Source organism: Saccharomyces cerevisiae, chromosome XIV (assembly GCF_000146045.2).
Source record: "Saccharomyces cerevisiae S288C chromosome XIV, complete sequence".
In the NCBI taxonomy this organism is placed as follows: Eukaryota; Fungi; Ascomycota; class Saccharomycetes; order Saccharomycetales; family Saccharomycetaceae; genus Saccharomyces; species Saccharomyces cerevisiae.
This window is the reverse complement of record NC_001146.8, coordinates 663,887-687,490: the sequence shown is the minus strand read 5'-3', so window position 1 is coordinate 687,490 and position 23,604 is coordinate 663,887. Positions and strand designations below refer to the sequence as shown.

General features: G+C 38.7%; 15 protein-coding genes across 15 annotated transcripts; 6 read left to right on the top strand and 9 right to left on the bottom strand.

The window, feature by feature from the left end:
* Positions 1 to 26: 26 nt before the first annotated feature.
* Positions 27 to 248, top strand: HUB1 (ubiquitin-like protein HUB1; the record flags this gene model as incomplete). The annotated part of the gene is made up of 1 exon (NM_001184344.1): positions 27 to 248. The coding sequence occupies one exon, from the start codon at positions 27 to 29 to the stop codon at positions 246 to 248; it is 222 nt and encodes a 73-aa protein (NP_014430.1).
* A 126-nt stretch (positions 249 to 374) lies between these two features.
* Positions 375 to 1,481, bottom strand: PPG1 (putative serine/threonine-protein kinase PPG1; the record flags this gene model as incomplete). The annotated part of the gene is made up of 1 exon (NM_001183209.3): positions 375 to 1,481. The coding sequence occupies one exon, from the start codon at positions 1,479 to 1,481 to the stop codon at positions 375 to 377; it is 1,107 nt and encodes a 368-aa protein (NP_014429.3).
* A 576-nt stretch (positions 1,482 to 2,057) lies between these two features.
* SSK2 (mitogen-activated protein kinase kinase kinase SSK2) lies at positions 2,058 to 6,797 on the top strand (the record flags this gene model as incomplete). The annotated part of the gene is made up of 1 exon (NM_001183208.1): positions 2,058 to 6,797. The coding sequence occupies one exon, from the start codon at positions 2,058 to 2,060 to the stop codon at positions 6,795 to 6,797; it is 4,740 nt and encodes a 1,579-aa protein (NP_014428.1).
* Positions 6,798 to 7,036: 239 nt separating this feature from the next.
* Positions 7,037 to 8,692, bottom strand: ALG12 (dolichyl-P-Man:Man(7)GlcNAc(2)-PP-dolichol alpha-1,6-mannosyltransferase; the record flags this gene model as incomplete). The annotated part of the gene is made up of 1 exon (NM_001183207.1): positions 7,037 to 8,692. The coding sequence occupies one exon, from the start codon at positions 8,690 to 8,692 to the stop codon at positions 7,037 to 7,039; it is 1,656 nt and encodes a 551-aa protein (NP_014427.1).
* A 310-nt stretch (positions 8,693 to 9,002) lies between these two features.
* On the top strand, positions 9,003 to 10,292 carry ZNG1 (GTP-dependent zinc transferase; the record flags this gene model as incomplete). The annotated part of the gene is made up of 1 exon (NM_001183206.3): positions 9,003 to 10,292. The coding sequence occupies one exon, from the start codon at positions 9,003 to 9,005 to the stop codon at positions 10,290 to 10,292; it is 1,290 nt and encodes a 429-aa protein (NP_014426.3).
* A 95-nt stretch (positions 10,293 to 10,387) lies between these two features.
* CPR8 (peptidylprolyl isomerase family protein CPR8) lies at positions 10,388 to 11,314 on the bottom strand (the record flags this gene model as incomplete). Its single annotated transcript, NM_001183205.3, has 1 exon — positions 10,388 to 11,314. One exon carries the CDS (start codon positions 11,312 to 11,314, stop codon positions 10,388 to 10,390), a length of 927 nt encoding a protein of 308 aa, NP_014425.3.
* Positions 11,315 to 11,614: 300 nt separating this feature from the next.
* On the bottom strand, positions 11,615 to 12,568 carry BUD17 (putative pyridoxal kinase BUD17; the record flags this gene model as incomplete). The annotated part of the gene is made up of 1 exon (NM_001183204.1): positions 11,615 to 12,568. The coding sequence occupies one exon, from the start codon at positions 12,566 to 12,568 to the stop codon at positions 11,615 to 11,617; it is 954 nt and encodes a 317-aa protein (NP_014424.1).
* Positions 12,569 to 12,801: 233 nt separating this feature from the next.
* SEC12 (Sar family guanine nucleotide exchange factor SEC12) lies at positions 12,802 to 14,217 on the top strand (the record flags this gene model as incomplete). The annotated part of the gene is made up of 1 exon (NM_001183203.1): positions 12,802 to 14,217. The coding sequence occupies one exon, from the start codon at positions 12,802 to 12,804 to the stop codon at positions 14,215 to 14,217; it is 1,416 nt and encodes a 471-aa protein (NP_014423.1).
* A 304-nt stretch (positions 14,218 to 14,521) lies between these two features.
* On the bottom strand, positions 14,522 to 15,082 carry MPP6 (Mpp6p; the record flags this gene model as incomplete). The annotated part of the gene is made up of 1 exon (NM_001183201.3): positions 14,522 to 15,082. The coding sequence occupies one exon, from the start codon at positions 15,080 to 15,082 to the stop codon at positions 14,522 to 14,524; it is 561 nt and encodes a 186-aa protein (NP_014421.3).
* Positions 15,083 to 15,372: 290 nt separating this feature from the next.
* SNF12 (Snf12p) lies at positions 15,373 to 17,073 on the bottom strand (the record flags this gene model as incomplete). Its single annotated transcript, NM_001183200.1, has 1 exon — positions 15,373 to 17,073. The coding sequence occupies one exon, from the start codon at positions 17,071 to 17,073 to the stop codon at positions 15,373 to 15,375; it is 1,701 nt and encodes a 566-aa protein (NP_014420.1).
* A 224-nt stretch (positions 17,074 to 17,297) lies between these two features.
* Positions 17,298 to 17,717, top strand: MRPL50 (mitochondrial 54S ribosomal protein MRPL50; the record flags this gene model as incomplete). The annotated part of the gene is made up of 1 exon (NM_001183199.1): positions 17,298 to 17,717. The coding sequence occupies one exon, from the start codon at positions 17,298 to 17,300 to the stop codon at positions 17,715 to 17,717; it is 420 nt and encodes a 139-aa protein (NP_014419.1).
* A 182-nt stretch (positions 17,718 to 17,899) lies between these two features.
* On the bottom strand, positions 17,900 to 19,114 carry YNR021W (uncharacterized protein; the record flags this gene model as incomplete). Its single annotated transcript, NM_001183198.3, has 1 exon — positions 17,900 to 19,114. The coding sequence occupies one exon, from the start codon at positions 19,112 to 19,114 to the stop codon at positions 17,900 to 17,902; it is 1,215 nt and encodes a 404-aa protein (NP_014418.3).
* Positions 19,115 to 19,268: 154 nt separating this feature from the next.
* Positions 19,269 to 20,081, top strand: ATP23 (putative metalloprotease; the record flags this gene model as incomplete). Its single annotated transcript, NM_001183197.3, has 1 exon — positions 19,269 to 20,081. One exon carries the CDS (start codon positions 19,269 to 19,271, stop codon positions 20,079 to 20,081), a length of 813 nt encoding a protein of 270 aa, NP_014417.3.
* Positions 20,082 to 20,223: 142 nt separating this feature from the next.
* Positions 20,224 to 22,152, bottom strand: ARE2 (sterol acyltransferase; the record flags this gene model as incomplete). The annotated part of the gene is made up of 1 exon (NM_001183196.1): positions 20,224 to 22,152. The coding sequence occupies one exon, from the start codon at positions 22,150 to 22,152 to the stop codon at positions 20,224 to 20,226; it is 1,929 nt and encodes a 642-aa protein (NP_014416.1).
* A 394-nt stretch (positions 22,153 to 22,546) lies between these two features.
* RCF2 (Rcf2p) lies at positions 22,547 to 23,221 on the bottom strand (the record flags this gene model as incomplete). The annotated part of the gene is made up of 1 exon (NM_001183195.1): positions 22,547 to 23,221. The coding sequence occupies one exon, from the start codon at positions 23,219 to 23,221 to the stop codon at positions 22,547 to 22,549; it is 675 nt and encodes a 224-aa protein (NP_014415.1).
* Positions 23,222 to 23,604: the final 383 nt, after the last annotated feature.

Sequence of the window (23,604 nt, the reverse complement as noted above, 5' to 3'; positions counted from 1 at the left end):
TTAGATTGCAAATAAATACTCTGAAAATGATTGAGGTAGTTGTGAATGACCGATTAGGCAAAAAAGTCAGAGTGAAGTGCCTTGCTGAAGATAGTGTAGGTGATTTCAAAAAAGTATTGTCCTTGCAAATTGGCACCCAACCAAACAAAATTGTGTTGCAGAAGGGTGGAAGTGTTTTAAAAGACCATATCTCTCTGGAAGATTATGAGGTACATGATCAGACAAATTTGGAGCTGTATTACCTGTAGAAAATGCGCTGTTTTTTTTTTTTTGATCTAAATACACAATACATACATTTGCAACCGAGAGAGATAGAATATGTAGAAATAATAAGATGGCGTTGTCTCTATAATGCTTTTCTATTGTTTAGTAAGCTACAAGAAGTAATCAACATGTCTGTTAGAAGCAGATCTGGCTTGGTATACATCTGAAAATATGTACATTTCAGGGTCCGTGGAGCCATCTGCGGAGGCAGAGTCGTCTTCGAAATAATCTGCAATCAATTTCCTGTTGGCTACCGGATTAGATATGCTATCTTCTAAGGCATTGTCGTTCATACTGTTCTCTTTCAACAGTTTATTTTCAGGTGCCTCTTCGAAAACGTTGAAGTAGAATTGATCTTTACTATACAGCTCCAGAATAGATGCTTTATTGCCGCACCGATAACAATAGTTTGGCGCCGACCATACAGTAGTAACCAATCCATCAAAATATATCTGGTAACCTTCGTTACATAACTGATGGGCTCTGTATATTCTGTTCATATCGTTCATACGTAAGAATTTCTCCACCACGCTTCTTCCGAAAGTATAACCTGCTCCACGAGGTGACACCTGGAAATGTTGTCCAGAGTTATCTGGATGATCTAACGTGGGGTTATTGTTTTCTTCCGGATCAGACCAAACCAAGTCTGCCATGGCGCCATCGTGTGGAATTTCTCGAAATCTATCAATAATCTTGATCTGATCTATGGTTTGAACATTGGGCGAGAGCCCACCATGAACACAAAAAATTTCGTCGTCGATAATACAGCATAACACTAGATAGTCAAATATATCTGTCAAATATTGCCAAACTCTTGAATTGCCACCGTACTTGTTCAAGCACTCCGTGTAGAAACCATAGCTCTGCGTGATTTGACGTGACTCGTGGTTTCCCCTCAAAAGATGAATTCTACTAGGATATCGAAGCTTAAGCACAATCAATAGCATAATTGTTTCCACACTGTACAACCCCCTGTCTACATAGTCGCCCAAGAACAGATAATTCGTATCAGGAACAGGGCCGCCTATTTGGAAGATCTCCAGCATATCGTGAAACTGTCCATGCATATCCCCCACGACTGTGACAGGGGTCTGAATGTGAATCACGTTTGACTCCTTCACTAGCATTTCCTTCAGCTTAAAGCAGAGTGCCCTTACAGTCACTTCAGGTAGTAACTGGGCCTTGTATAGCCTTTCTAAACATTCGTCCAATTCCATCTCTACTGGGCCAATTCTCTAACCAAAAATAAAAGTACACAGTGGGGATACAACTGCAATGAGTGGAACTTAATAAACAGTCACGAACTGTTCCAAATTACCTACAACTCGCTGAAAATACCGCGTTTCATACCCTGAAACAGTGGGTATTTTAGCAGTTTTGCATTATTAATTACTGCTCCATCACCCGGGAAACTCGCGCCACTTTTCGGGCGTTTCTTTGTATGGAAAGAATTGATTAATCTGAAAAGAGTGATAAAGGTGGGTAAACAGAGATAGAAAGAAGCCAAATCTGCAGATTAGAAGAGGTTAGAAGATTGTAATTGTTGCTGCCCCAGTGTGTTATTGCCTTAGAGAGTAGTACTGTTAAAGAACAGCTAAGAACGGGTGTTTTCAAAACGAATTACTGGTTTACAAAGAATTCAAAGGAAAAAAAAAGGTTCCAGCATATTTGTTAACTTTTGTGTGAGCTCCGTCTGTCCTTCAAGTTACTATTGGGCAGTTTCAAGTACAAACAGTCTGCCATTACTAAAAAGAAGAGAAGCCTTTGCGTAAACTATTTGACAGGCACAAATAATGTCGCATTCAGACTACTTCAATTATAAGCCTTACGGCGATTCCACGGAAAAGCCCAGCAGCTCCAAGATGAGGCAGTCATCTTCATCATCTTCATCTAGACTAAGGTCGGAAAGTTTAGGGCGAAATTCCAATACTACGCAGGCTCGAGTAGCGTCATCGCCCATCAGCCCAGGGCTGCATTCTACCCAGTACTTTAGATCACCAAACGCTGTTTACAGCCCTGGAGAGTCTCCATTAAATACAGTACAGCTATTCAATCGTCTTCCGGGTATACCTCAAGGTCAGTTTTTTCATCAAAATGCCATTTCTGGGTCCTCCAGCTCCTCGGCAAGATCTAGTAGACGGCCCTCGAATATTGGTCTTCCTCTACCAAAAAATCCTCAGCAGTCTCTACCGAAGTTGTCTACTCAACCTGTTCCTGTACATAAGAAAGTTGAGGCTAGTAAAACAGAGAGCGAGATTATTAAGAAGCCCGCTCCCGTGAATAGTAATCAAGATCCATTATTGACGACCCCAACGTTAGTGATATCACCAGAACTGGCTTCACTAAATACAACGAATACATCGATTATGTCAACGCCACAAAATATTACAAACCAAACTTCGAACAAACACATTCCCACCAGATCGCAACCAAATGGGTCAACAAGTTCCTCCACTTTGCAGGATATTGTCACGACAAATAGCTCGCAACGGTCTGTAGGCCACCATGGTGGAAGCACAACGAGCCTCCGAACATACAAAAAACAATATGTATTAAATGAACAGTTATATTTAAGAAAAATGAGAAACCGTGCTAATGATGATTATTACACTAGAGGTATAGTCGCATCATCCAACTTTGAAGATGACGAAGAAAATTTTAGTAACAAAGGTGAAGATGACTTAGAACTAGAAATGGATGATCTTTTAAAGGTAGAAGGTGAGGATAAAGATAACGACTTCAATTTTGGTTATAATTTTATTACGTCGAGCACAAAAAATAATGAAAATGTTGTTTCGATGAGCCTAAATTATCTAAAGGGCAAATTGGATTGGTTGAGGGATGTGAACAATGATCAACCGTGTGAAATAGAAGATGAGGAGTGGCATTCCATACTGGGGAGCGAGGATTTGCTGTCAAAATTGTTACAAAATCCTATGGTGAACAACCGATTTGAATGGCAAACAATGTTATCTAAGGTACTGAAGGGAGATATTGTGAGGAATGAAAAAACGAAGATTGCAAATCAAGGGAAAGGCCCTGGCTTCAATACTCAGTTTTCAGATGACATTTGGATTGAGTTGAAGGCATGGATGAATGGGAGGACCGTGGAAGATCAGAACAAATCTCTGAGGATTTTTAGGGATTCTACTGACTCCGTATTTCAAGAAATCATGGCCTTTAAACTAGAAGATAATATGAGCGCTGACGAGGCTGCAGAGACTATCAAATCACTAGTAGACAAATATTATAGAGTCTTAAATCTATGGCCTAACATTAAAAGAATGCATGCTGAAAAACCCATTACTAAAACAGAAGCATTCAGGAATCGAATAGATACTTTGAATAGTTGGCTTAATTTCAAATTTAACTTTGATACTAATATTGCGTACCTGAAAAAATGGATAGTTGGCAATAAAGAGCTAGAAAGCACTACCGAAGTGGATAACACCACCGTGAATTTGGATGATCCAGCCGTTTTCGCCACTAATTGTAAACGCTTTGCGGAGCAAATTATGAAGGAAAAGGATATTGAACTGATATTTCAAAAAAAAATATTCTTTCCATTAGCACCATGGATTTTGAAGGCCAAATTTTTCTTCTTGAAATACCAAAAAACTTGGAATGAATTGAATCTATCTTATTTGGATCAAGATCTGGAATTTTTATTGATGTTTCCAATGCGTTTGGTAAAAGATATAATACTAATTCGCCTATCTTACGCGAAGAAAATACAGAATCCAACCTTGATGATGATCGATCAAATGATGGACGATTTTAGTACATATATTAAGTTGGCAGTCCAAATGAAATTCACTGTTGCTTCTTACTGTAATGACTGGTTTTTTAAAGTGAAAATCGATCCCGAATTTGATCATACCGTTGTTGAAGGATTGGAATATTTTTTCTCCATTTTGGAACTGAGAATATTATATAGTGGCAAAAACTCATTCAAGACTTCTAAAGAACCTGATCTGTTATTAAAATATTGGGAAATGTTTAGAAACGTCGGCTATTATATTGATGATGCAGGCGAACTGATCGCAGCAGAATTTACGAAGTTGACACTTAGATTGGTTCACAGATTGCACGCTTACCTTTTAAGGCAGCAAAACACTCCGCCAAAATTAGAGAATGAAGCTGCTGCTGAAAAATGGCTGGTGCAAATATTCGAAATACTTGGATCCATGAAAAGAAAACTCAATAGATTCACCAATATTTTGACAAAAGCATTTCAAAATTTTGTCCGCTACAAGATAGAAGATCACAACTATCTGCTAAAGCAACTAAAAGAAACAGGCCACTTTCTTATATACACAGGAGGTTACCTAGAGCAAAATGGTACTTATTTAATTGGTAGCCCAGAGCTATTAGGCTGTAAAGATGATGATATTTTAAGAATCATTAAGAATTCAGACATCGGTTGTGATTTAGTGCCTAAGCTAGAAATTAATAACAGTCTGACAATTTATAATGCTTTGGATGATAATTGGAACTCCAACTCATCACTGGGTTCAGATATCTCGAATGATGGTACCCCATTTTATTATATCAAAAACGATTTGACCACCCAGCCTAGATCTTATAACGGTAATAGAGTCAATCGTGAACCGGATTTTGAAAACAGCAGGAGCACGGAGGAAGAGTTTTATGAACTGGAGACAAGATTGAACTCTCTTGGTTATGTATTGGTATTGACTCCGCAAGAGCCATTACTTTGGGAGGGTGAGATGTATAATCTATCCGATAACAAAACAATTAAACCAGAGGGATTGAACTTGAAAGTAATTCCTAATTCAATAGATTTGATGTGCCAAGGATCCAGTTATGCCTTAGAATACCAATGTGACAGGTTCCAACAGATATCTGGTAGCTCAGTTTCTTTCTTGGAAAAAAAATCTTCCTCAGAAACGGTTAAAAACAACTTACAAAGGATAAATAAAGCATATTTCAGATGCACGTACAGTGTTCTGAAGAACTATACAAAGATTGTGACCACGTTCAAGAAGGTAAGTCCTGTCAATGATTTATTGAATAATATTTTCCTTTTTGGGAGGGATTTTGGTCTGAACTTTTTGAGAATTAATGTTGCCAACAATGAAAAAAGATCCATTATAATACTTTTAATGATGCGGTTAAGTATCGGATGGCTGAAGTTCTTAGCTGAAGACTGTGATCCGACTGATCAAAGGGTATTTAGGTGGTGTGTCACGTCAATGGAGTTCGCGATGCATATGGTAAGCGGTTGGAACATACTAGCTCTTGATGAATGCCAATTTTCTTCTTTAAAACAAAAAATTTCAGAATGCATGTCATTACTTATTTCTCATTTTGATATAATAGGCGCACGCTCCATAGAAGTTGAGAAAATCAATCAACAAGCTAGATCAAATCTTGATTTGGAAGATGTGTTTGACGATGATATGATGCTACAAGTGAATTCCGAGTTCCGAGTACAAAGTATAATGGAATTGGAAGAAAGGATAAAGCGGAATCCTCATCAAACTGGTAAAGTAATTGATGATAGTGACAAAGGTAACAAGTACCTTGTTTCTTTGGCATCTTCCATATCGAACGTTTCTATGAGATGGCAAAAGAGGAACTTTATTGGTGGCGGTACTTTTGGAAGGGTATATTCTGCTGTTGATTTGGATAATGGTGAGATTTTAGCAGTCAAGGAAATCAATATTCAAGATAGCAAATCAATGCAAAAAATATTCCCCTTAATCAAGGAGGAAATGAGTGTCTTAGAGATATTGAACCATCCAAATATAGTTTCATATTACGGTGTTGAAGTTCATCGTGATAAAGTTAACATCTTTATGGAATATTGTGAAGGCGGTTCCCTAGCAGCTCTTTTGGAGCATGGTCGTATTGAAGATGAAATGGTCACTCAAGTCTACACTTTACAATTGCTAGAAGGACTTGCATATTTGCATGAATCCGGCATTGTTCACCGTGATGTTAAACCCGAAAACATCCTACTAGATTTTAATGGTGTTATTAAGTATGTTGATTTTGGTGCTGCTAAAAAAATTGCTAATAATGGAACTAGATTGGCAAGTATGAACAAAATCGAAAACGCAGATGGTGAACACGAAGATGTTACCCATGTTTCTGATTCAAAGGCAGTGAAAAATAACGAAAATGCTCTATTAGACATGATGGGAACTCCTATGTACATGGCTCCAGAATCCATCACTGGATCTACCACCAAAGGCAAACTTGGGGCAGACGATGTTTGGTCGTTAGGCTGCGTGGTATTAGAAATGATCACTGGTAGACGGCCATGGGCTAACTTAGATAATGAATGGGCTATCATGTACCATGTTGCTGCAGGACATACCCCACAATTCCCTACTAAGGATGAAGTGTCGTCTGCTGGTATGAAATTTCTGGAAAGATGTCTTATTCAAAACCCCTCCAAGAGAGCCAGTGCGGTTGAGCTGTTGATGGATCCTTGGATTGTACAAATTAGAGAAATAGCCTTTGGCGACGATTCTTCCTCTACAGATACTGAGGAAAGAGAGTAGTTAAGTTGAGAAGGTTTGTTGTATTATATGTAAAATCAAAATATAATGTAGTGGGGGGAGAGTATATAATGTTAATTCAAGGATAGAAGATTAATGATAGCATTTTTTTATAATTGTTTTGATTTTGAGAACAGAAATTTATAAAGGTAAGATATAAAAGTGAAAATTTGAAGTCTAGTCGAGGTGGATTAATGTAAAACGCTCGCTATATATTTTATTGGAATTGACGTTAGCTATTATCAATCAGTTTTTTCATCTTGTTTGATTCTCTTATAGGTGAAGAAGACATCGCTTTTAACAATCGAATTGGCCGTCAATTCTTTCAAAAAAACGGTAGGGGTCTTGTCGAAAATGATCTGTTTGAGTAGAGACAAAACATTCACTCTCTCTTGGAAAACAAAGTTCTTAATGTAGGTTGGGTCAAATCCAGTAAACATCTTTGTTGTGTTAACTAGCTCCCAATGGTTGGTAGTCTTATTCTCGAATGGCAATTGAGAGGCGGTTGGCTCGTGGGTGATCAAGAAATCAAAGGAGGGCCACATTTCCTGCAGTAAAGTCGTATTTTCAGTCTTATCGTAATTGATGCCGTACACACCGTAGTTCAATTCACCAAATAAAGTGACACCTGTCATGCAAGGAGGTATGCTGATATGAACTGTAGCGTTTGTAATATTTTTTTCCACAATCATGTCATTAAAAGAAGTTAAAGCCTCGCCGCCTGGATAATTCATTCTTGATATATACAAGAACGCCATTGAAATGAAAAAGGAGGTCATTATAGATAAGGGCAATATAGCCAAACATAAAACATTGGTAATCTTTTTTACTTTCATATTCTCCCATAGATGTGCTGCTCCTGTGGCACCTAGCAACATGATAGATGGAACAGCGTAGATGATGAATCTCCATTCTTTGTGAGGTTGAAAGGATAAGACGATAATGTGGAAAAGAGATGCTAGTGAGACAATTTTTAATTTTGCAGGTGCTAATTTATAGCCGAAGTAATTCAATAGTAAAACAGTTGGTGGCATAAACATCATTCTCAAGTAATGCGTGAAATAAGCAGTAACTGGCTCCACACCCCACTTGGAAGCGTAACCCGCAACCACGTTGAACAAGAAACCATCTACCTCAGGTAGACACCATTCTTGCCAGAAATATGAATCAACGGTGATACTGATGGCGGAACCAAGTCCCAAGCCAAAGATACCGAATTTGATAGCATCGAATAAAGAAATCTTCTTGAAGATGACGCTAAATAGAGCAATACCAGCACTGAGAGCTGACACTTCCAGTCTAAATACAATTGCCACGAGCGCAGATAGGAATATAGCTGCATTATAACGACCCAATAAAACCCACCCCAATGCGACGTTGGTTAGAGGCAGAGTCATGACAAAATTAGGCAGAGTCCTAGTGCTGTAGAACATGAGGTGGAAACTGCCAATTAAAAATAAAAGAAACCATGTACCAGCGCTATCGTAAATGTATATATCCTTGTCTTCATTTTCTTCCTTTTTCTTTTCAGTGATTTCATCAAACATATCTTGCAAACAATTCTTTAAATAGATAAAAGAAAGCCCATTGGTGAGGCCAACAATCCCCCTAACGACCAATTGAACATCTATAGACGTAGGCCTGGAAGTTTGGATCAAAGAACTCAAGTAAAGATAAGGTCTCGAAAGCATTGCAATAATCACAGCACCAACGAATGTTCTAGGGACTACTCCAGGAAATTTCAAGTGGTCATATTGGGAGATATCAAATACGCTGTAGGTTAAAATATCATGAATGGCTTGAATATTAAAACTCTCTTCCACCTTGGTGAATGGAGCTTGGATTAGATGAAAGGAAATCACGGTCAATAGCACTGTATCAAGGACAGACCAACGCATTGTCAACTGAATCGTTGTTTAATGGCTTTATTCAACTCTTTTAACAACACTAATCGTTAATGGTTTCACTTGCTATTAGTAAATTCCTTGCGTTATAAACTGTGAAGTGCCACGACATTTAATGCCGGCTGGTAAAAGGTTGTTCATTTTTAAGGGCCGAATTTTTCATTTTCATTTTCATTTTTTTTTTTTTTTCACTATTGGAATAACATGTATATTATAAATATTATATAATATTAAATGTTTAATGCGCTTGTAAAGCCAAGAACACCCTTTTCATTGAGGAATTTTCAACTTTTAAAGCGGAAGAATGTCTGCATTGAGAAACATCAAGTTCAATGAAGAAGAAGATGGTGAACTACCCTGCCTCGTAACAGGTGAAGAAAATAATCTACAAGAAATTTTGGAAAATGTCTCGTATGATGGTGGAAATATTGTTAGCGATGCAAAAGTTGAAAGGGTAAACAAGCAAGTGGAGAACACTTCTGCAGGCGCAACAGATGTGCACGAGAAAAAGCGTATTCCTGTGAGCATTATTACCGGCTATCTAGGATCAGGTAAATCGACGTTGCTGGAAAAAATTGCATTAAAAGGTGCAGATAAAAAAATTGCCGTAATTTTAAATGAATTTGGAGATTCTAGTGAAATCGAAAAGGCTATGACCATTAAAAATGGATCGAACAGCTACCAAGAATGGTTGGATTTGGGTAACGGGTGTCTGTGTTGTTCGTTGAAAAATATAGGTGTTAAAGCCATCGAAGATATGGTGGAGCGTTCACCTGGTAAAATCGATTATATCCTTTTAGAGACCTCCGGTATTGCAGATCCCGCCCCCATTGCGAAAATGTTCTGGCAGGACGAAGGATTGAATAGCAGCGTTTACATTGACGGGATCATCACGGTTTTGGATTGTGAGCATATACTAAAATGCTTAGATGATATTTCCATCGATGCCCATTGGCATGGTGACAAAGTTGGTTTGGAGGGGAATCTGACTATTGCACACTTCCAACTAGCCATGGCTGATCGAATTATAATGAACAAATACGATACTATCGAACATTCACCAGAAATGGTCAAACAATTAAAAGAAAGAGTACGGGAAATAAATTCTATCGCACCGATGTTCTTCACCAAGTATAGTGATACGCCGATTCAAAATTTACTAGATATTCATGCATACGACAGTGTACGGATATCTGACATCTTAGATAGTGGTAGCGGAAACGGTACCATTCATGATGATCGAATGGGCACAATAATGCTTACTTTCAGACCATTAAAAAACGAGGAAGAATATAATAATAAGTTTATTAAGCAATTTTTGCAACCTTTATTGTGGAAGAATTTTGGAGCCATGACAGTGCTGGGAGGGCGTCGCCGAGATGACGGCCGTGATTGGGAAGTACAAAGAACTAAAGGTCTGATACTTATTGAAGGAGAGAACCCCATTGCTCGTGTAATCCAAGGCGTCCGCGACACCTACGATGTCTTTCCAGGCAAATATGACGGATCCAATAAAGAGTGTAAAATTGTGCTGATTGGGAAGTACCTAGAAAAGGAATCCATAGAGGAACTGTTACGTAAAACCCTGGAATGATGGTTGGCATAATAAAGACGAGGTAAGTTATGTATATTTATACGTATGTATGTGATACAAAATGAATGAATATTAAGCGGATGGATCGAAACATTTTAATCCTCTCTAATAGAAACTATTTTAGACGATCTGTTGAATATTCTTTTCCTGTACTTGGCCAAAACGTAGAAAAGTAACAATACCGAAATACCAAGCATAATCTTTGGTAAAGGATGGTGAAGCTGATTATATTTTGCGTCTTCTAACTTTCTTTGACTACCCTGGTATAAATAATTCTTCAATGTAATACCTTTCTCCAAATCGCCGTTTTGGTAATCTTGAAGCCTTTGTAAATACTTTTCGTGAGCTTCCTTTGCATGCTGAATCCTGTGTTCCTGGGATGAAATGTAACCTATTGTTATTGGTTGCTCTGGTTTGCCATTTTCGTCAGTTTTCACATTAGCTAGTTTATCCATCAGATCTTTTAACCCGGCGGTAACTTGGCCAAACACAACACTTTCACCTTCAAGTGGCGTCTCACTGGTCTCAATTATAAACTTAAGACCCTTATCGTCCTTAATCATGGAAACTCTGCCTGGCCTATCATGAATTAAACTATGATTTTCTTCCGGGAGTTTTGGAGCCAACATTTCCGTTTCTTCAATAGAGGAGGAAGAAACGGAGCTACCTTCTATAGCTCCATTCGGTAGAATTTTATCAAAATCGCGTTCTGGCGAGTAACTGTGACGGGAAGCAAGGCGATCTTTTACACTATCAACATACTGGCAAAAAGTCATTACTGTCTTGGGCACCATAGTCCCGTATAAGTCTATTGTTATGAGACGGCCGGCTTCTTCCGAACTTTCAGGATCTGTGAAAACAATTCCGATGTTTACATTATGTGTAATAGGAGGGTCTGGTGCGTATTTTTTCTTTAGGTCTAAGGAGTCTGAAGAAGCCCTTTTGTTATCCACAGGTAATGGCAGAGCCGTTATGCAACTAAACATGAATGCCACATAAAGATAAAGAAAAAAGCTCTTCATTGGGAACCAATGTATACAAATTGTAATAATCTTTCAATTGTGATACTGAATATGAATAGTCTTCTTTATTTATCTACTGCAGTAGTTGATTCTATATATTCTATATATTCTATATTTTTCTTCTATTTTTTTAAATATTTTTTTTCCAATCAAATTGAAAGACCCAAAGAAGGATCGATCTTCTCCAAAGGGACGCGTCGTGTGCCTACAGTTTCCAAATCAGGAATGTATTTTCCTATTTAGGCAGGTTCCTGCAGCAGCCGCACCCCAATGAGGAAGGAGCATACCGTTTCGTAAGAATCATATTTTAATGGTTTTTGGCTTGCCAATGGAGGGTATGAGATCTTGCTTTAGGATGTCTCTACACTGAATCAGCTTTAAATCCTTGATATCTATCGTGGAATCTTGTGGGCCCCGCTCAGCTATGTTTAAATCATACGTTTTTTGTAGGATACTGGTGACGAGCCACAGCACTTGGCCCAAGGATGCGCTTAATGACAGCTGTGTGCAGCGGCGGTCGCCTAGTAACGAGTCAGTGAGCATGGCGCTGATTAAATCACCACTTCCACTAAATTTTGCGTTGATCTTGGGGATTTCATAGAAGAATATCTCTTCACTGGCCGAGCAATCAAACCCTGCTACTACGTAAGTGTCGTTGCTCAGGAATTCAGATAATTCCAGACTAGTGACAACTATTCGGCTTACTCGAGGGTACTTTTTATGAAATAGTTTAAATGCCTGCTTAGCGTCGTCTAAGGTACGAATTGACATCCCCACCAACAGTTCCATTTCAAACTGATTTGGTGTGGCCAAAAAAATTTTGAAGTTTTGTAAAATGTCTTGGTATACCGCAACACATTCTCGATCCACGTACAGCCTTCCATTATCGCCCAGTACAGGATCTAATATCCACTTGACGTTTTCACTCCCCTCACATAATTGACCCACTATTCCTGCTACCTTTTGCAGGGCTTGAACATTGGGTAAATAGCCACTAAGTACGGCATCATACTTGATTCTAAGAGACCCAATCAAGCCCTTCTCTACAATGTCTACCAACTCCTCAGTGCTGCATTTGAAGCCTGTGAAGTGGGCGTACCCCGAGTGGTTAGAAAACTGAACTGTGTTCAATACGTCCACATCCCAACCTCTGTATTGAAGTGGGAACGTAGCGGCCTTGTTTCCCACGTAGCCATGTATGACGTGTGATTGAATGGAGAGCACTTTTTTTGTCGTATGTAATGTACTGGTCATTGGCACCACCCTCACACAGGCATGTATTCAACCTTCCACTGCGTCTGGTCTAATTTCTCAAAGCTAGTTATTATCTTTATCTTGAATGGTGATGACAATAGAGTAAGAATGAGGGAAAAAAGAAAAGTTGAAAAAAAAAAAATCCAAAAAATTCAAAAACGTGTACAGAAACCTAGAAGGATACGTGATAGAAATACAGATATATAACAAGGTTGAGATACAATCGAGCCACTATGAAGTTCGTGACAGCTAGTTATAACGTCGGGTATCCTGCGTACGGTGCAAAATTTTTGAATAACGACACATTACTTGTGGCAGGCGGTGGAGGAGAAGGAAACAATGGCATACCAAACAAGCTGACGGTCTTGCGCGTGGATCCTACCAAAGATACTGAGAAGGAACAGTTTCATATATTGAGCGAGTTTGCATTGGAAGACAACGACGACTCTCCTACTGCAATTGACGCTTCCAAGGGTATCATTTTGGTTGGCTGCAATGAAAATAGCACTAAGATTACCCAAGGTAAAGGTAATAAGCACTTGAGAAAATTTAAATACGATAAAGTGAATGATCAATTGGAGTTCCTCACTAGTGTAGACTTTGACGCATCTACAAATGCGGATGACTACACGAAGCTGGTTTATATTTCACGAGAAGGTACCGTTGCAGCTATCGCATCATCTAAAGTACCTGCTATAATGAGAATCATTGACCCGAGCGACTTGACAGAGAAGTTTGAGATCGAGACTAGGGGTGAAGTAAAGGATTTACACTTTTCCACTGATGGTAAGGTTGTTGCTTATATCACCGGTTCTAGCTTGGAAGTGATTTCAACAGTGACTGGAAGTTGCATTGCTAGGAAAACAGATTTTGATAAGAATTGGAGTTTATCTAAAATAAACTTCATAGCCGATGACACAGTATTGATAGCAGCCTCTTTAAAAAAAGGGAAAGGTATTGTGCTGACCAAAATAAGCATCAAATCAGGAAACACTTCCGTATTAAGATCCAAACAAGTGACAAACAGATTCAAAGGGATTACTTCTATGGATGTCGACATGAAGGGTGAATTGGCGGTACTGGCAAGTAATGACAATTCCATAGCTCTTGTGAAACTAAAAGACCTGTCAATGTCTAAAATATTCAAACAAGCTCATAGTTTTGCCATTACAGAGGTCACTATCTCTCCGGACTCTACATATGTGGCGAGTGTTTCGGCAGCCAACACTATCCACATAATAAAATTACCGCTTAACTACGCCAACTACACCTCAATGAAACAAAAAATCTCTAAATTTTTCACCAACTTCATCCTTATTGTGCTGCTTTCTTACATTTTACAGTTCTCCTATAAGCACAATTTGCATTCCATGCTTTTCAATTACGCGAAGGACAATTTTCTAACGAAAAGAGACACCATCTCTTCGCCCTACGTAGTTGATGAAGACTTACATCAAACAACTTTGTTTGGCAACCACGGTACAAAAACATCTGTACCTAGCGTAGATTCCATAAAAGTGCATGGCGTGCATGAGACGAGTTCTGTGAATGGAACTGAAGTCTTATGTACTGAAAGTAACATTATTAATACTGGAGGGGCAGAGTTTGAGATCACCAACGCAACTTTTCGAGAAATAGATGATGCTTGAGCTTGAGAGAAAGTTATGAGGTAGCAATAATGAAGTAGCGAAAAGGAGAGTGACGACACTCAAGCTATGAAAAAAAACGCAAAGATACAAAAACGATCTCAATGATATTGATGATAGAGATTTATCTGATAAATTAGAAGTGGTGTATTTACATGTTTTTGTATATGTTTTGGAATTGAGCGTAATAGAAAGGACGGCAGTCCTTATGGTTTATGACAAATACGAAAAAAATACTACACAATGCTTTATATTATGTTCTCATTATTATATACGAATACGTACTTCTGCTGGTGCATTGTCTGCGCTACTTTTTTGAATTTCTATTTTTATTTTTACCATTATGGTTGGTCTTTTTCTTTTTGATGCTATCCTTAAATAATTTATCTAGGTCATATTCATCCTCTCCATCGTCTTGGCTCCCTGTAAATTCCTTATCCTTAGCATCCCTTTTCTCGTCTTCATTTTGTTCGCCTTCATCAAACTTTCTCTTCCTGGAACCACTATCATCAGAATTATCGCCAAAGGTTTTTCTCCCACTTATCACACCCTCAGGTTTTCGCAGTTCACTGTAACCAACGTTGGAGATTATGAGATTGGGTCGCTTCTTATATACTACTCTTTTCACCTTTTTCTTCTCCTTACCTGAAATTTTTTTTAAATCATCTTTGTAGCTATTGAGGTCCCACGCTGAGTCATCCAGACCAAAGAGTTTACCTTTCTGCTCTATAGGTTCCACATCTGAGTTGATATTAGACGGCGTATTGGAGTTGGAACTCTCTTCGTCATCCGTCTTACCAAATTTCATAAACTTCATATTCATGACTCTACTAGAGAGTTTGCCAGTGACACCATTGTTAGCACTCATTTGTTGCTTTTCCCTTGGTTCCTTATATGCTTATTGTGTTTAAGTGGCCCTCATCTCTACTACTTTTTCATATTCTGAAATTTCCAGTAGAAAATTTTCAGCGCTTTTCTTAGAAAGAGACAATGGAATCAGACAGCCGCCATTACTTGTAGGCGCTATAAACAAATCAGCATTGTCTGTTCGTCTTTAATTATTATAAATGAATGGTGACCTTTCTTTTCCTATCTAGAGTTTATATACAAAGAAAACTACATAAATCTTCAGTCTATTGTGTATCAATGTAAAGAAGCCTACATTCGTCCATTTGATAATATGACTTCTATATTCTCGCGCAACATAGCTTCATTTTCCTTGTAAAAGTTAGCCCGCCTTACCATATCTTCATTATAGCCCTCATCTCCCGATAAAACTTTCAAAGCATTCGAGGTAGAAGCAATGCATTCATTTAATGCTTTAACTGGGTCCTCACTAATTTTCTTGAAGAAACGGTATCGTTTGTTGCTCTCGTGTAGATTCGAGAGAACGGACGTTATTTCTTTGTCCTGTAAAGCTATCTTGGGTTTGATTTGTTCCAATTCCCTGGCATTTTCATTCAATTCAGCAGCCCCAATTTGACTTTCTCTTTGTGTATTATTGAATTTTAGAGCGTTGACATCAGGTACTTCAATATCAAGAACCAACTCACCATAAGTGGAAGCTTTATCAACGCGTACTGTGTAATCAATTTCAATTGGCTGTAATGGGAGCAGGTGAGTACTATTAATAAGGGACAGTAAATCCGTTAATTTCATTGTATCTGGAGAAGATTCTTTAAGACTGCTGGGTAATAAGGTAATAAGCTGAGTGTCTAATTTTACAATAGAAACTTGACTGGAGGCTGCATCAAGCATCTTACTAGTACTGGTGTTGCTATTGTGATTGTTCCTGTTGCCCATCAAATTTTCGAATGCAGACTCATCATTGGTAAGCAATTCATTTAAATGGATGTATTTATATATGGAAAATATTGCATCATGTGATGTACCGCTCTTCAATCCTATTATTGCGGTTAGTTGTGGAGAGTAGCTCATAAATGGCTCTTCTGGGGATGATTTTCGCAGGATGCTTATAGTGCATTCTACATTTTCAGACCCTACCCTCTTAATATCGAGACCATCGAAGTCTACAGGATTATTCGGGTCATACTGCCATTTCACTGATTCTAGTTTTGGAGTTGTAGAACTCATATCCTTTTTGGCAGTCTCCTCCCCCATCGTGGCATTATTTTGGTCGGTATTAGTCGTAGTAGAGTTGTCACCATTCGGCAGTGAAAATTGTAACGGTAAGTTTAAGTTCAATTTCTTATCACTGGGTCCTTCGGTGGCATTTTCTTCAGGGGCCGCATTAAATTTAGTCGATGGCACATTATCGTTTTCCTTATTTTTGAAGTCTACCACTATCGATTCTATGAATGAGCTAAATTTTTCTCTTGCTGGATCATTAGCTTGCACATTGTCCAATAATCGACCTTCGATTCTCATCGTCCAAGTGGCATTCTCCAGTGCCATAAGGTCAGCCTCATTGTTTGTGTCCATTTGCCAGGGTTGGTTTTCACTAACATTTGAAATGAAGATTCGGAGAAATTTTACATTTGGAAAATTTAAATGAGGATAAAGAAACTCTTGGGATAGCTTTGACCTCTCCCACTGCGCAACCATTCGCTTCATATGTAAGTTTCGCAGATGAATAAAATGATCTAATCTTTTCTCGGAATCCACCAGTTGTTGGAAAGAATACAGCTCAGGAATCAATTCGGCTAAATGGTCAGGGATAACCATATCTGATGGATGAGAATGTGGCACTGTTGGCGTAATTTGAGAAGCATTATTTGCTTTATCTTGGTTCACCGGATCCTTTTTCTTTGCATGAAAGAAATTTTTAGTATCAGGTGTGGCTGCTTTTGAACTCTTTCTAGAACCTTTTCCGTTGCTGGGTTTCATTACTTTGGACATGGTTCAATCCGTTAGATCTCTGTTTGACAGCTTTAGAGTTGTCTTATTTTGTTTTTGGTTTAATACATCCACGTTATTTTGTATTTTTTTTGTTTATTATTGCAAGTTTTTAGTTCATTTGTTCTTTCCGATGAAAAAGCAAACTCAAAGGGCAGTTAAGTTACGTTATACCGTAAGGAATATAAAAGGCTAACTAAATAACGAACGAAACAGGTCGACCAAAGATGCTACATTGCACCCAGGTGTGTCTGAGCGCTCTGACAAAGAGAACCCACAGGGTCAAGGTTCAAGTCCTGAAGGATTTCCCGCGATTTCAATTATATAAAGGACAAGTTGCAAATGTCAAACCATCTTTAATGAGAAACTATTTACATAACTTCAATGGTGCAAAATACATACTCAGCGAAGAACACGACATAAATACGGAACTGTTAAAACAATACCAAACACTTGAGGCAAAGCTAGAGGAAGACCATCAACAGCTCTCTAAACGCCATGAAACGGAAGTTCAAAAGAACATGGAGTTACGTAAAGAATCTGTTTTTGGCCACAAGAAAGAAGAGAAGCCAAAAGAGGAAAAGAAGGGATTATTGGATTCTGGGATTACTATCGAAGAGGTTAAGATCCCCGGTCTTGACATTTGATTGGTAAAGAGTATGTATTCAGATAGCGTACAATCTTGTATATAGGCAACATCGCAATTCAAAACACCACATACCAATTTACATACTTACTATTTAAATGTATGGATACATGGAAAACGTTCGTATACAAAAACTGAAGAGGTTCAGAAAATTATAAGGAGGAAAGAAGAACAAAGTGGTTCTTACTGAAATCTTGTTCTTTGCTTGTTTTTGAGACGTCTTTCTCTTTTCTCTTTCATTTTTTGATCTACCTTTTCTTGTTGACCAGAGGCCTTCAATTGACGTCTTTTGGCTTTTTCCAATTCTAATTTCTTCTCCTTTGCCAATTCCAATTCAGTTTCTTTCATAAACTTTTTGATCTTGTTCAGTTCTTGCTGACGCAAGTTGGTAGTTCTTTTCAAGATGTCGTTGGTAATGAATAAGTTTGGAGACTGTTGGACTAAATCTTGAGTGAACCCATCGTAGATTTCTACGACTAAGGAAATAATTTGGTTTAACAACTTCAATTCATTCTCATTTTGGGGAACAGCGCAACGAATGATAGCCTTTGGTTCAATTGAAGATTCCCATTCTTTATCATCGCGTGGCGGGTTGACAGGCAAATCGGTGAAACTTATATATTTCAAAAGATTACCAGCTTGGGACAAAACCTCATAGGGCTTGGAGTAATGAAACATGAACCCTGATAATTGATTAACATCGGACATGTAGACGAAGTTATTTGGTAGTTTATCGTTTTCACTAGTGTGTGCAATAGACAGGAAATAGTTTTCAGTTCTAGCTTGATTCATGAATTCTTTGTTAACAATAGAAGTGACAAATCTAAATTTGGTCAAAATTTCATGCGCATTCTTGTTAGGATGAGCAGATTCACTAGTAACTAAAATACCATTTGGCCTGATCACGATCTCCATAAATTCTTCCAATTGCTTACTTTTCAAACTTGCAAAAAAAAATCCAAGCAGGTACTCTAGACACATAGAGAAAGGGTTGCTACGGGCTACCAGATGAAGGTTTAGGTTGATGCTCTTGATGGCGGATCTACCGGTAGCAAAAGAAGAGAACCATGTATTTTGGTGTTCCACTGTAAAGATTTTGGAATCATTGATATTGAACCCTACACGGGAGAACTTTAAGTCGTTGGCCAAAAATGAATGCAAAGATTGGAAAATCTGATTTCCGCGCTTCAAATTAACGGAGTTACCAAATTTGTAGAAAGCATAAACCAAGAACAACACACCTAGAGCACACAATTCAAAAGTCCAGTTGTAGAATTTGACTCTTTGCCAAATAGTCATGGCCTTTTGTTCGTCATATGATAATGCTTGGTAGGGCGCATTGAGTGAATTGACACGCTCCAAAAAACCCGTAAGTGGGCCAAATATTGAACTAGACATGTTAATGAAATGGAAAAGGGTTCTGCTAATCTAATTTTTATGCCTACAACAATATCGTACCTATTTGAGCAATAATACCTATAATATCAAACTTTTTTTTTTCAAGTAGTTCTCACTTTTTCACTTTTTGGCGCGTTTTCGCCAATTATCATTTATGACGATGCGAACAAATAAGAAAAATAAGAGTTCTAATATCAAAATGATCAGAAGAGTAAGGCATAATTTGTACAACCAAAACCAAGGAAAGCTGATAGTACCGAATTTTTTTTTTTTTTGGCACGATATGAATAGCAGTGGGGATAATGCTGGGTTTGAGTGGTGGAGACGGACCATGCAGTACAAGACTGGTATAGGCTTGACACCGGAGGAGAAAACTCGATACGAAGACGACTCTAAAGCTCGAGAACTAAAAAAGGAATGTCTGAAATGTTATGAGTATCGAGATTGGATGCTTAAATACTCTCCCACAGTTCGCTTTATGGTACAAGCTATTACGAAACTTAATAAGGGTAGCGACAGTAAATTCGACGATTCGAAGATCATCTGCGATTACTGTCCCGACTGGAAGGGCGGTGGCTTTCATCCTGAATTGGGAATCCTATTGTGCCAGAACAGGTTACGTGATAAGTGGCATTTAGAGGATACGCTTTCGCATGAATTAATTCATTATTTCGATGATCTAAAATGGCAAATAGATTGGTTAAATCTGAAGCATCATGCATGTTCTGAAATCAGAGCCTCTTCGTTAAGTGGGGAATGCAGGTTTTGGGAAGAGTTCAAGAGAAGAGGGTTTAGGACAGGATTCCATGTGGCAAGGGGACACCAAGATTGTGTTAGAAGGAGGGCAATAATTAGTGTTTCGGGGAACCCCAACTGCCAAAGCAAAGAACATGCAGCAAAAATTGTAGATGAAGTTTGGGACAGTTGCTTCGCCGATACGAGACCGTTTGATGAGATTTACAGATGAACCAATGTAATAAATGACAATATTCTATAATAGAAAATATATAGACGCTTGTAAATAATAAAAAAAAAAAAAAAAAAAAAAAAAAGTAAAAAAAAATTTACTATAAAGATTTAATAGCTCCACAGAACAGTTGCAGGATGCCTTAGAATGTCAAGTACAACGTACACATGACACTTGGTCCCATGCAGATACCGAGCCAGAAAATAACATTTCCGATTATGGTTCTGTTCCTCATGAATTTAGTATTTGTTAAAGCTACTAATGGCATTTGCAGCATTTGGAAGAAGAACAAGTAAAACCTCAATTTCTTGAAGATAACGTACATTGCTAATTCATGAACGACGGAACTTAAGAAAAAGGTCATCAAAGTTGCTTGACTCTTGTTCAATTTGAATGAACTCATTGAACTATGGTAAACATGTCTTAACAAAAACTTATGCACTGGGATGTTCCAAATTCTACTGAAGTCTGCCCAACTAACACAATTCCACCAGTCACCGTAGAAATATCTGTCGCCAAATCTTGTCAATTCAGCCACACAGTTCAAAATGGCATCCCAAATCAAATAGAAGTCCAAGATGTACATCACGATAAACCCTGGGACGATATCAACGAGCAATCCAACCCATTTCAATAATCTATCCAATATACCAGTCCATTCAGAATTGCGCACAGCCAATGCTCTCATTGCTACAGGATACATCAAGATTTGAGCATCTATCATCATTAAGAAAATGGTACCGAAGATGGCGCAGATCTTTTCTAATACGTAGCTCCATCTGATTTCCTTAGTTCTTGGATATTCAATTTGGTAAATTAGGGTTGGAAACATGGTGAACCAAAAAAAGCTTTTTGCACTGATATTGTTGGGGAATTTTTGAGTTTGGTCGCTTAAAGACTGAGAGCTCAATTCAAAACTACAAAACTCACAGCTTTTCTCAAGAGCACCAATAACTTTTGGATCATTTATAGAATCCTTGTATTTGGCAAGAGCGCTTTTGGAAAATTGTAGTTCTTCCTTTATACCCCATAGATAGCCATTGTAGAAGGCGAAAGAATGCATTTTCATCAATAAAACTAAAGAATGCAAAAAAAGGAAGATCTTGGACAGCCAGTGTAGTTTTAGGATGTTTTCTGTTAAATACATGTAGAAGATAACAAACAAAAACTCGTAAATTGAGGTGAAGATCCAGCCGGTAGTGCCCCATTTCAAGACCCCCCACTTGCATAAGTATTGTATTCCAACGACAAAATAAGTGCTCAAATACATCAAAAGATCTACGGATGCCACAGTGAACAAATTCGTAGTCATAAATTTCAAGATCTCCGAATCCTTGAAGCTACCATTATGCTGGTAATAATAGTCTATTAAAGCCTTGACAGCACCAAATGCAATAGCCATCCAAAACGCCACGTACAACCCGGAGAAATTGGATGAAATTATGGTGGTTTCAACGGTGACCACCGTTTCTGAGGTGGCGGCAGTTGGAACAGTAGTTGGGGCGGCGCCATCATTTTTCCCTACTGAGTCGACAGCATCTGGGGAGGACTTGCGGTGGTGTAAATTTTTGCGCATGGCCATTAGCTCTTTCTCCCTTCTTCTGATCTCCTTTTCTAAAGTAGGTCCCACGAATTTGGTCTTGAAGGGCTCGTTAACTGACCCATCTAATATACTGGGCCTGTGTTCAAATGACATATCATCGAAATACGATATAAAGTTAGAGGACCCTTGCCTATACCGTGCCTTCTCTTTGGAGCTTAAAGTCTTCACATGGGTCTTGAACATGTTATCATCGGTCTCAATCACTTCTTCAGTTACAATCTCTGTATTGCCTTCGGTAGCAGTTCCTGGGATGAATGCGACGTCTCCGTTTGAGGCCACCACGCTGTGATTCTGTGTAATTGTGGTAGCTGTGTGTTCATTGGCTGGTGAGTTGCCGGAGGTGTCTAACCCATATAGTTCGCCCTCGTCGTCCACTGTTATAGATTGTCTTTTGCCCGCATCGGCAGCGTTGAGCTTTTGGATGCGGAGAAATTGTTCGTTCTCCAGTAGATCCTTCTTCTTGTCCATGGTTGTGTTTGTTATTGTTGCTTTTGCTAACGTAATGTGTCTGTTTACTTCTTGTCTAGGTGGCAATACCAGAATTAATAGCGGCTAATTTTCGTCCCCTCTTATAGATTCCGGGAAAAAAGAAGGCTTAATAATATTACAAAGAAACTGTTGGAATTTTTCCGGTTATTGCGCGAGAAGCCGTTAAATGTTAACTCCGCGGGACCGACAAGAGCGATATAAAGTTTAGCATTCACGTGTAACTGCAATGAATAGTTTTAGTTGTTTTCAAAAAATTTCAGTATGTTTTTGTATTGGTTTATCTATATATTCGAATATATAGATGTATTGATGAAAGGAATTTTATAAAAGACGAGGAGCGGAAATAAAGTTGAGGCAGATAAACCGACGAGGTTTACGACTTGAAGATCTTGGAGTTTATTCTTTCTTCGTTAGAAACGTAGCCGGTCCTTCTTCCCTCTTTCTCGAGTCTCTCTTCCTCTTCGGCGACCCTCAGTGCGTTTTCCCAGCGGCGCATTTCGTTGACCTTTTGTTTGTTAGGATGTAACTTATTCTCGTACATGCTCAAACCAACGGAGGCCAGCAGCAGCCCGACGGTAATGAATTGAGCGTACATTCTTGCCTGCACGATCTTCTGAGCTTTGGTCATGATGGGGTCTTTGTTCACGATTACCCACGACCCATACAGCGAAGCGGCCCAGGCACCGGTGATGATCTTATACTTGTTATTAGATAGACCTTCGACAAACTTGTCCTTTGTACTCAAACTCTTCCATCTTCTGTGCTCATCTAGTGCGTCTTCCGAGGAGGAACCGGATCCGTACATTGTAGCGTCGAAATTGTTCGAGGCCTCCTCCGCACATATAGCAGTCAAGACCGTGGGAGGGGTGATCCAAAGGGCGGTTTTTATGGACCATGTTAGAGTCGAAGGCTTGAATTTTGGGTACCTTCTTGGTAGGACTTTGAAAATTATAGCAGAGATTGCAAATCCGGCAAGGGCACCTTCAATACCACCTTTTAGCGTATGTGAGCGATGAGCTTCAATTTCGTCTTGGGTTAAAATCTTCATTGTGCGATGTTGGTGAGTATCGGTGCACTTGTCAAGAGTTTTTTCAAGCTAAAGACGTAGTAAAGAGTGTTTATATAATAGAACATTCTTTCCAGGTTAAACGACAAAAAACAAAAGATGGTTAGGTTAAAAGGGAAATAAGAAAGAGCATTCTTTTCTTTTTTTTGTATATTTTACCATTGTTTGGTTGTAGGAAGCAAGGGTTGAGGCCTAGACGGCGCAGTTTTTTGCGGGTTCTTTGCTGCTGTTATCTCGGTCAGGTGTTGATCGTTAGCAGCTATTTAGCGTGAGGTGTACAGAGGCCGCAGGGCTTTGTGCTGCTTCCAAGCAGGTCTTGCCGGGCGAATCGGTGGGCCGGGACGGCTCTGACAGTTTCGGGAAAT